This window comes from Ananas comosus, linkage group 5, assembly GCF_001540865.1.
Source record: "Ananas comosus cultivar F153 linkage group 5, ASM154086v1, whole genome shotgun sequence".
Lineage (NCBI taxonomy): Eukaryota > Viridiplantae > Streptophyta > Magnoliopsida > Poales > Bromeliaceae > Ananas > Ananas comosus.
Window position 1 is genome coordinate 4,532,234 of NC_033625.1, and position 11,562 is coordinate 4,543,795.

At 33.8% G+C, this 11,562-nt stretch overlaps 1 protein-coding gene across 4 annotated transcripts; it reads right to left on the reverse strand.

The window, feature by feature from the left end:
* On the reverse strand, nt 2,074–7,923 carry LOC109710787. Of its 4 annotated transcripts, none has more exons than XM_020233542.1 (7): nt 7,800–7,923; nt 6,071–6,126; nt 5,154–5,447; nt 4,597–4,703; nt 4,353–4,485; nt 3,657–3,851; nt 2,074–2,627 (listed from the first exon to the last, which is right to left on the reverse strand). In XM_020233542.1, exons 2-7 carry the CDS (start codon nt 6,074–6,076, stop codon nt 2,343–2,345), a joined length of 1,020 nt encoding a protein of 339 aa, XP_020089131.1. In that variant the 5' UTR covers nt 6,077–6,126; nt 7,800–7,923; the 3' UTR covers nt 2,074–2,342. The 4 variants fall into 4 exon arrangements, with proteins under 4 accessions (XP_020089131.1, XP_020089133.1, XP_020089132.1 ...); XM_020233544.1 differs by having other exon boundaries at nt 6,045–6,126; XM_020233543.1 differs by lacking the exon at nt 6,071–6,126.

Consider the following 11,562-nt stretch of genomic DNA (forward strand, 5'->3'; position numbering starts at 1 on the left):
TATAATTCCAAACAGAGTAAGTAAACTGAAATGTACATATTTGCTAGCTAAATTTCAGACGAAGATGAAAAATTTAACAAAACAGCTCCCGTAAACAAAATTCTCAACTCATTAAGAAAAGAAAAAGTCGAATCAAAACAAACAAATTAAAATTAAGAAGTGGTGATGAAGATTAAATTAAACTTAGTTTCATTGGAAATATACAAGCACAAATTACAAACATATATGTGAGTGCTAGGGTTTTTGTGTGTCCACTTAGCCGTTGGTTTGGTGGGAGTTCTAAGTTTGAATTCGGTGGCGACTGCGACGTCCCAACGTAGGTGCATGAACATGAAGTTGTTGAGTTGGTGCTTTCATTCGCATCATCATCAGCACATGAAATGTATTGTGTTAGAAACTTAATTGTTTTGTACTCATGCTATGGGTACTTTTTAGTGGACCCCTCAATATATATACATGAGTTAGATTAACTTTGGAACTTACCATTGTACTTTGGTTCATGTTACGTTGTATTACCGGTTATCTCAGCATGACTAATAATCCGACATCTGTTATTCAGATTACTACTAATGCTGTATTACTTTATTTGGTTCAATACAATAATATAATATCGGATTACTGTATATCTTGTGCTATTAGTATTAATGCTGCATTATCAATCGGATTATTTGCGAGATAAACCAAATATAATAATTTGAAAATATAGTAATATGAAAATATTCTTGTAGGATATTCTATAATTCTGACAGGATAATGCGAACCAAGTATCTTGAATTTCTAAATGAGATTACTACTAATGATGTATTAACGCGTTTGATTTAATGCAGTAATGTAATACTAGATTATAGTGTTTATAACATTACTATATTTGATTCAGTCTGTAAAATTTAGTAATTTTCACAATAAAAAATAGTTTATTTCAAAATCATCCTTAGCCATATTTGGCAAACTTTTTTTTACTGTTTACAAATAATATTTTTTTCACTAAATTTTATTTTAAATAATTTAAATTTTTAAATTTTAAATTTATAAATTTAAAATCTAACATTTTAAATATAAATATAAATTTAAAATTTAAAATTTAAAATCTAAACTTAAAATTTAGAATTTAAAATACAAATTTCAATTTTAAAATTTAAAATTTAAAATTTTAGATTTAAATTTAGATTTAAAATTTAGAAATTTAAAATAAAATTTTAAAAATTTAAATTAAAATTTAAATTTTAAAATTAAAATTTAAATTTAAATTTTAAATTTTAAATTAAAATTTATAATCTATAATTTTAAATTTTAAATTAGAAAGTTGACTATTCAAAATTTTAAATTAAAACTTTTAAAATGACGTATTGAAAGGATTCGAGAGTTGGAAGGGTAAATTTGTAATTTTATATAACATGCAAGATTAGTCGCTTTCAGTAATTCAAGATACACACCTCCTCGATAATATTTTCAGTGTAATCTTACACTTTGTAATGCCGCAATACCGAACAACGCAATACCGAACATATTACATATCAAATAAACCAAACGCAGTAACTCTGACAGGATTGTTTGTTATCCTGCCAGGATAACCCGAACCAAACGCACCCTAATGCACATAATAATAAACACCAGGCCGAAGGATGGTGCTGGGCAGGATATCCATGAATCCGGCCCGGCACAGCCTGGCCCAGATTTTGGCCCAGGCCGCCGGTGAATGTGGGCAGTCCCGCATTACACCACTCAGGCACACTAGCTCCAGTCATGTGGTCAGAATATACTAAAATTAAGTACTTCCACAGATTCTACTTCATACCCTTCACATAAGTACAGCAGTTGATAGATTTGATTCTGAACGTTACCAAGGAATACTTACAAGTTCTCTTGCTTGCTAATATACTCTCCTAATAACATGCCAATTGTGTCATAATCTCTTTCCATTTTGAATTATGGAAATAAAAGTCGAGTAATGTTTAGAAAAAAAGATGCTTGAGAAGCAGTTTCTATTAAGAGTATTAGTTCCACAAATTACGCAGTTTTCAGATCTTCTCTCCCCATTTCCGTACTTCAACATCCAGAACAACAAAAAGACTATTAAGTCAAGCCTACAAAAATTTCCATTGGCAAAGATTGATCGAAATCGAACAATTAAAGCAATAAACTGAAACTGATCGACAAAACCAACAATTAGGAAGAAGATGGTCAAGACTAGAAAATCAATATGGACAACCATAACAAAAATCATAAGCCATTTAGAGCCCCTCAACAAATAGCCCAAGCCGTAATTGATCATTCCCACAGTCATAATAGCATGTACACCAAAAAAGTAAAAGAAATCTAACATCCGAAAGCATTACTTCGTGCTAGGAACCAGCAGTCATACCTTCTTTTGGAGCGCAAGTGACACGCAGAATTGCTTGAGCACTTAAGGGAGGAAGCTGTTTTTGGCAAAAGGATTCCCAAGAATCGATGTCCGATTCCTCGAGAGAATCTTTGGAAGTTTGGGCTTGAAACTTTCCATAGAAGGTTTGCAATTCTAATGCAAGGATCCGAGCAGCCTCCCTCGATTCAGGTAGTTGGTCGCTAAGCTGAGATGCCGCAATCTGGATTAGCTTATCGATCCCATATGATTTAATTCCATCTATTCCCTGTAAAAGATATGATTGTTATCTTGTATGCAAATAAATTGAACCTCATACTTAGATCTAGTACTGCCGGCATAAAACCTGTATGCCATGGTTGAATCTATAACAAATAAGTTACATCTTATTAACCAATTTCTGAAGCCATGAAATTTTCATTCAATTGCAGTTCTTGAGATTTACCCCTTGTTCGACTCGCAGTAGAAATTGGATATAAGACAAGGGTAGCCATCTTCTCCCATTGCTATTTCTTATTTACTATTCTCAAGTTATTTCAAACTTCTGTCTAAAACAAGTTACTGTTTAAGAGAGATACTACATAAAGACTTGTGCAGTAGAGGTTTCTCAGAAACCTTCGATGGTATAACCAAAAACAGTGTTCCTGAAATGTAGTTAAACATATAGAAAATCTAACCGTGTATATATAGTTACATACATACTTATACATCAAAACAAATCCATCTAATACACCTTTATTATAAACCAAGAACAAGAAAAAGCAATAAATCAAGGGATAATGACATTTAGAATCTTAGATATTTTCAATTGGCAAGAAATAGAAAGAAACATAGCGACTTTGATGCGAAACAGAACATGCAACAAACTACCAATTAGACACTTCTATAGGATGCATCATATATTGAAAACTGATATATTTGTACAACAGAAAAAACCTAATGAGAAGAATAACACTTTGTGCATAGATAAAAAGCTCTTATGACTTTAGTTTGCACAGAAAAACAATATTGACCAGTATTCTGGTCAATTGTATTATAGAGTCAAGTTATTTAGTTACTCAATTTCTAATCTGGTTGACAACTGAAGGTCCCTTGCTTTGTGAACTTCAGAAGAAGAGAAAAAGAACAAAAAAACAACCTCCCCTCAAGGTTGCAGTACAATGTATAGCAATGATTAGCTTCCATCGAGAAAAAAAGTAGAATTGCTTGAAATGTTACATTACGAGAGCACCCCACGTGGCTATGGGAAAACTGCCGATTCATGTATTTGTAAAGATGAGTCAAATATGTAACTTACAAGTTGAGGAACACTCCTGCTGAAACACATTGATGCCTTTGCTCGTACTCGAGGATTCTTGTTCTTGAGATACGGGTGCAATTTTGGCAACAATGCAGAAGGAGAGACCCAAGTTGTCATGGCTATTAGGGCTGCCTCAGCCGCTTCACAAACGAAGCGTTTGTCTTGTGAAGATTTCAGAAGCAGTTGTACAAGCTGAAACACCAGCACAAAGATTTTTTTTGGTTAAGAAGATTTTGAGAATGCCTATTTAGTTGCTAGCACCTAGTAAATAGAATATAATTAACCAGTAGCCTCTAAACTTTTGCAACATTGCTAATTAGTCCCTGAACTCACTCAAACACTTTAGCCCCTAACTTCCTCATATATTGAATCGCATCCCTGCCCCCAGTCTGCCGTACAAAATACCCGATGTTTAGGAAGTCACATACTCGGCACATGACCTTTTCCCTATAAAATTACACAGTTAATCAGAAACTGGGTCGAAATGGTCATTTAAAAATATTTGATATTTTGGATGGCAAGTGGGTCCAAGGCGGTACCTGCAATAAATAGGAAAGTTCAAGGACTAAAATGTACAAAGAGTTCTGGGACTTGGTCACAATATCGCCACAGTACAGGAACAATCTATAGTATCTATCTTGATTACAGTTCAACCGAACAAAATGAGAAATTAAAAAATATATGAGGACATACCAGTGGATCAAGTGAATCAACTATTAAATCATTGTAAACCTTAAAGATGTCTGCCGATGTCATAATTGCAGTTTTACAGACCGCACTCCTCGGATTTTTTACCGACTTCACAATCAGTGGAATCACAATTCCCCTGTTACATAGATAATTTTTTCTAATTACAATAGTGTTACAAAAATGCAAACTAAATGGGGAAGAAAACCTATGCAAGTGAATTATATATATGCGAAAAAAAAGGACTTACAACAGCTCAAACAGCTTTTCCTTGTGGTATATCGATAGTTGGCGAACATTATTCAATGCTTCACATATCACCATCCAATCCTTTGAGTCCAATCTTTTAACTAGTGTCTGCGCAAGATTATGGAAGACATTGAAGATATTATTACAAATGATAAAATGAAAAGGAATACATGATGAAAATAGATCTGATAAGTAAAAAAAACATTCTAGAGCCATTTACATGTAAATCCCAAAATCAACTATCTTACTCATTTACCCTTTATAAAATTTTAAAATTTCATTTCTAATCCTTAAAATGCAGTTTCTTACAAAATTAACTCTATCTTAAGTTGGGGGGGAGTCATCCACTTCATGGGATGAACTGGTATTGTATTATAAAGAGGGACGTCTCCAAAAGTATGAGGCTATATATGTAAAATATTAAGTTTTTGAAGGGCGTAGATGAAACTTAAGATTTAGCAGGAACAAATATACAAATGAAAAATTCTGCAGGGATATATACATGTAAATAGCTCTACTTTTAAATGAAGAAATCAAGAAGCGGATATTAAGTCGTACAGTAAGACTGGAATCAACATCTGAAAGATCTGTCAGGTTCTCAGATTCTATATACTCGATTTCTGAATTCCCAACTTCTGATCCATTAACTGCAGCATTAACCTCATTTAGTGGAGAAGAGGTCACAGAGGGAGGATTCTTGCTCTGCGACTTATCAATACTCTCATTGCCGTTCCAGATATAATGCTTAGTGATATTTCCTTTAGCAGAGCTTTCATGTAACTTTTCTAATTCTGTAAGTGGAAGTACGTTAAGATCTCTCAGGGCTGTTCCTGACATGTTCACCTTGCAACTCTGGATTGAAAGGGCAAAGAAAGGAGAAACAGAACACATAGCAAATGAGGATTAAAAAGGTACTTCCTCTAACCACCGAACAAGAAAATAAAAAAAAAAAGAAATTATATAAATCAAAGTTTGGGTGAATCAAAATTTTTGCTTGCAAAATTGCAACTTGACCAAACATTCGCATTGAATTTAGAGAATATGCTCTCTCTTTGCAAGCCATGTCTGTGCATTACTAATTGTCCATATTCAACCATGCGGCAGTACTTATGATTTGAGACTTTTAAAATGGAAATTTATTTTCTTGATTCCTTATTTATGGTATATTCGGTGAACATATTGCCAAAATATCCTCCTTTCATGTTGAACCATGTAATGCAAATTATGCAGCTCATCATAAGAATCAAGAGGCAGTCTCCATCAATGCATCAATAATCCCTTTCAGCCAAATCAACAAGAGCCCTCAGAAACCAGTAAGCTTGAATAACTCTCAAGAAAACCACAGCACCCAAGAAAAATCATCTTTCGTGCACTCTATGGAACACTCAATTGACAAATCATGCATTTCAGGTTGGGGCTGGAAGAAAATGAACTTAAAAAGAAAAGTACTTGAAGAATAGGAAAAGTAGTTGCGCCTGCATTAGTGCAGGTTCAGATCTACATGATGGGGCAATAACATTAATGTAATCTCCTGAAACGAGAACAATGATGTCAGAGATGTAAGGTAAAGCAAAGGACACACAGCCAGCTAGGAAGGGAAAGGAAAAGAGGTACACACTGTGAAACCAAATATGCAACAAATGTAAAGCATGCCTTTAGAGCGCATTCAATACGCACTAGATCTAAGACTTTTAATCAGAAAAAAGGAGATACATGGATACTAAGCATGGCCATTCATGCAAAGAATTAAGTCACTAATAACGCGTTGACTGCCATAAACCAATGGTAAGATGCTAAACACATGATAGACAAGAAAAACTTCCTTTTTTCCTATGTTTCTAGATTCTAGATTTTGCACCTTACCAGTTATCAATCTCGTGTTGTTGTTGGATTGTAACAAGATTTGCCATCTAGGAAATGTTCGAACAGCTGACAACTAATGCCTCTTAAAATTCTATAACTTTCCAAATGCATTTTGATGGTACAATCAGTTTTGTATAAAACTATAGCACTGAATGAAAGTGCTACTGCTGAACAATTCTGTGACATCCTCAAATGTGCATATACCATTATGCACCTTGGCATATTAACAAAGTGAGATGGAAGCTCTGATCATCATTGAACACAAATACGCTAGAGGAACAAATGGAATCATCCAGTTCACACATATCACCCTGTATGCAGTAGTAGCATTAACTATAGTACTGTTCTACACTACACAGTATCGGCCAAGTAAAAGAAATCATTGTGTCCATTTTGCTTCTTTTTTTCCCTTTCCTTTTCTCTCTGCCACTCTATGTGGAAGACTAATTCACTTATTTCTTCTAAGGCAGTGGTCAGTTGTAGACTGCAGAATTACAAAAGAAGAAAATGAACAGAACTTTAGGTCTGCGCGCCGAAAAGATGTAAACATTAATTGAAAAGGACTTGCACAACAAAGTTATAATGATAAGTAAATGTTCTTAACAGATCTAGGCTAGAGTACACGGAAACTCGCCTCATGGGAGGTCATTATCAAACCTTGCCAAGATAGTTACAGCACGAGCAATTTTCAAGTTACGGCACCCAATAAATTAGGCGACTAACACATCAATTCAATCAAATATTTCGCTTCTGCCTGCATCACAACCGCATAGACTACACATCTAAATCTACATACCGATCAATCAATGCAAGATCTCATCAAAGAAGTAGCCACAGCGAACGATCACATTCCCAAAAAAATCATTTCTTACTCACTCACTACTTAGAGACCAATCATGAACATAATTGAACTCATCTTCACTCCCTGAACTCGACTTTGTTACCACCTTTCAGCTCAAAACTACACTGAAATTCTCCAACAAAATACCCATTTCATACTAATTTCGGCTTCAACAACGATGAAAGTGCAAGTAAAAACCCTAATCAACAGCTACAACTTCTTCAGATCACGCCGGTCTCACTCCCAAATCTCATAGCGCTTAATACAAGATCTACCACACGAGATCCGACCACGAATCACTAAAGAAACGAATCTGACATCTACGAATCTCGAATTAGTACAAACGCATCAAATCGAAGAGCTTAACCCATTAAAAAAAACAAAAAACCAGATTCCTGAACGAGATCGAACAAAACTTACATGAGTCGATTCGAAAAGAGAAGTGTAAACAGTAACCAATTGGAGTAAGCGGAGAGGATCGGCGAGGAGAGAGCGCTTACCGAAGAGAGCGACGGAGAGGGAAATGGACGGGACCGTAGGTAGCGAAGGGAGGGATCGCTCTCGCTTCTCTCTCCTCTCTCCTCCCCTCTCTCTCTCTCTCTCTCTCTCTCCGCCTCGTGGAAATGTCGGGAGTTATAGTTTTTTTTTTTTTATTCTTGTTTTTTGTAAATTAATTTATTCGAAAAAACTACCATTATTAAAAAAAAAAATTTCTATTTATGAGAGCTGTGCTATTTTAGTTATAGTTTGGCTTTACGTACCAAGAATGTCCCCCGCCAATAACTTTGTGTGTTTAATTACACACATCCCTTATTTTTACCAACCATTTAACTTTCATCTTGCGTAAATTGCACGTTGGTCCTCAAACTATGAGCTCGGTGATATTTTTGACCTCAAATTTAAATTTATTGTAATTTTTAGCTTAAACTTTTAGAATTATTACAATCATATTCTGCAATCTAACTTAGTCGACTAAATCTTGATGCATCATTAATGTAAAATAATATAACATCTTAATTATTATTGTATCATCAATTATAAGACTTTTATATTATTTTTATATTACTAATTTATTAGTCGACTAAATTAAGTAATGAGGTTTAATTAATTATAATAATTCAAAAATTTTCAGTTAAAAAATACAGTAAATCAAAGTTTGAGAATCACAGTGTTACACATAACTCATAGTTTGACGAGAGAACTTGTTATTTACCGATTTTTAATATAATTCCTAATTTTTGAGATCTTAATGTCTTTTCAATTAATTTCTTTCAACAAAAATCTTATCAACTTTACTGTATGAATTCAAAAATAATGTTTGGAATAGTATTTGAATTCAATTTACAATCTCACCTACAACAATTGGCCAGAAATCAATAATCCAATTTTAAAAATAAATAAATATAATTTTAACGATCAAATAAAAATTATTACCTGCAGAATGCGAGAAAATGATAAATAAAATTGGCATAGTTATAATGATTACGTCTGCAATTTCACGAATTTATACCATCTATCTATACCATGATATTAAACTGTAATATGTTGTCACATTAAATTCTTTCCTTCACTTGGATTGTGGGCTATACCTTTAAGTAGTGCTCCTTTGAACTGAATCCCCTTAACCGGCCCACATTTTTTTCTTAGATTGTCTTTGAACTGAACTGGTCTATTTTGTTATATACTATGTATTGAATTATATTCTTCACTAAACCAGCTCATCTTTTTTTCCTATTCTTTCTTTGAACCGAACCGATTTAGTTTGTTATATACTTTATTTGAACCCGATTCTTCTCTTCTTATCTGAACCATACTGGCTCAATTGTTGCTTTTCTTTATTTCTTTATTTGAACAAACCAGCTTACTTGAATCAAATTCTTCTCTTTAGCCTAAACCCTAAATCGTTCTTCAACCGAGATTTTCTTCATCTGCTTCAGCCATGGGAGGTAAAAGGTTATATAACTGTTGAACATAAAGGCTCTATAACTGTTATCAAAAACTCAAAGATCATGAGACAACTCTTGGGATTCACTTTGTAATGATGAGGGCTATTTTCTTTGTTTTAGTAGGCATAGTAGGTAAGTAATTGTGAGTGATTAGTTGCCAAGTTTGATATATTTTAGAACATATAAATAGGTAGGTTGGCTAAGATCAGAAAATAGTAAAATGAGTACATATAATATTTATTTCTAAGTAGCGAAGTACAAGGTGCCCTCTTTTTTTATTGTCGTTTTCTATGCGGGGCTCAAATCCTCGGCACAAAGGAAAAGGCATTTAGGTATCAAAATATCCGGAAAAGATGAAGATATAAAAAGTGAGTGAAAATGAAAAGATGGAAATGAGAAGGAGAGGGAAAGTAGTAGTACAAGAAAATGTTTGAGAGAAGGAAAAAAAAATATATATATATATATAGCACGTCGATTCCTATTTTCTACTCGCCGTTTTCACTGCTGTATTAAAAAAAAAGGGAAATTTGGTAAAAAAAAAAAGGGGGAAATTTGGTGTTTAAAAGCGAAGCAATGTGCTAGGGTGATTTTGGGGTACCCATAAATATGATTTATTTGAAAATAAGTAAAATATGGGGGCCTCCGAGAGATGGGGGTGTTAGGTGGACCGGATTGTTGACTCGGATGGTGGGAAAACGACCCGCTATCTCTCCACAGGTTATAACTCCTGGACCCGGCCCACCGCAACATCCAACAGCTACGCAACTTTTCCCTGCACCTTGTGTACCGTACACCGCCCTCCCAAAAATCCAATCATATATAGATGCATCCGAAGAAAAAAAAAAAGTCAAATTAAAATTCGACTACAAAATTTGAAATCGGTTGAATCTAAAGCCGAGTATTTAATATGTCTTAAATTATTAGATATCAAACTAAATTTTGATTGGGCAACACCGGGTTTTGGATATTTTTTTAATCCGACCGTCCAATACCTCTCGGTTCTGCCACGTGGCAGCATCAGAACCCCGCCTTCAGATACTGTAAAGAAGCGGCCAATAAAAATGAGGGCCGGCTGCAACAGGGGGAAATTTGCCTGGACCGTGGTGCACGGTGGACCGGCTACTTAAACCCAATCAGAGAAGTGTCATGAGGCCCGTGATAGTTTAGGCAAAACAGAGTAACGGTGAAAACATACAGCAAAATAATTTTTCATTTTCTGAGGAGATGAGAAAATATACCGTAACTTCTTCCCATATGCGGCATGCGCCCCATATGGAATATATTCGAATTATTATCGAGTCGAACACGAGTGAGCTGGTCTTAGCTCCTATTCGGCTTGTTTATTAAACAAGCTGAAAATTTCAGTTCGTTTACTAAACGAGCAATTCGATCTTAAGTTTATTTCGAACCGAACACGAGCTGGCTCGCGAACAGCTAGCTGGATTGCTACCCCTAAACATGGGTATTTTAAATTAAGAGATATTCGCTGGTTTTTTCACTGTTAAAGCGGCTAGTAGGTAATTTTAAAAAGCAAAAAATATATATAATATATCTAATCTAAACTACTAAAAAGTAAATACCCATTTGATATAAAAGGTTACTTGACTTAATACTGAACTAAAGATATATATATGCTTTATCATTTATCGAAACAAATAAAATATTTTTTCAATCTGATATATTCTTTAACCATATTTTTTTATCTTATGTAATGTATTCTGTCTATAATATAACGTAGGCAATATAGATACACATTAGAATATTATTTGGTTGTAAATTGTAATCTTTAACTTGGTTAGGCTCAAATTTGGGATGATTTAAAAAGTAATCTTTAAGATAAATTTTTGTGCATATCTTATTTGAGGATAGATATGATTAAGTAATATCTTGAAGAACAACATTATTATGAGTTTATGACATCAAATGTGTAACAACCCATATTTTCTCTCTCCTCTCTCTCTCAACTTCCTCCGGGTGGCAAAATTTAATCCGACCCGTTTATTAATCCGATCCAACTTTAAAAAAATAAGTTGATTTGAATAAAAATTTCGGTTCGGAAAATTGAGTCCACGAAATTCTTCTATGGCTAGTTTAAAAATCGGATCGGATCCAGATTAAAATATTTGAAAAAAAAAATCTTGTAAACTATCCGATTTCGTGTTAATAGTTTAAAAAGCAAATTTTATCATGATATTAGATAATTTTTTAAAGTTTTGACTAGTTTGATTTGAAATTATATAAAAGCGTCTCTATGATTACAGTACTTTCATTTTTAATGTATAACCATGCGCTTTAAATTTTATTTATTATTATATTT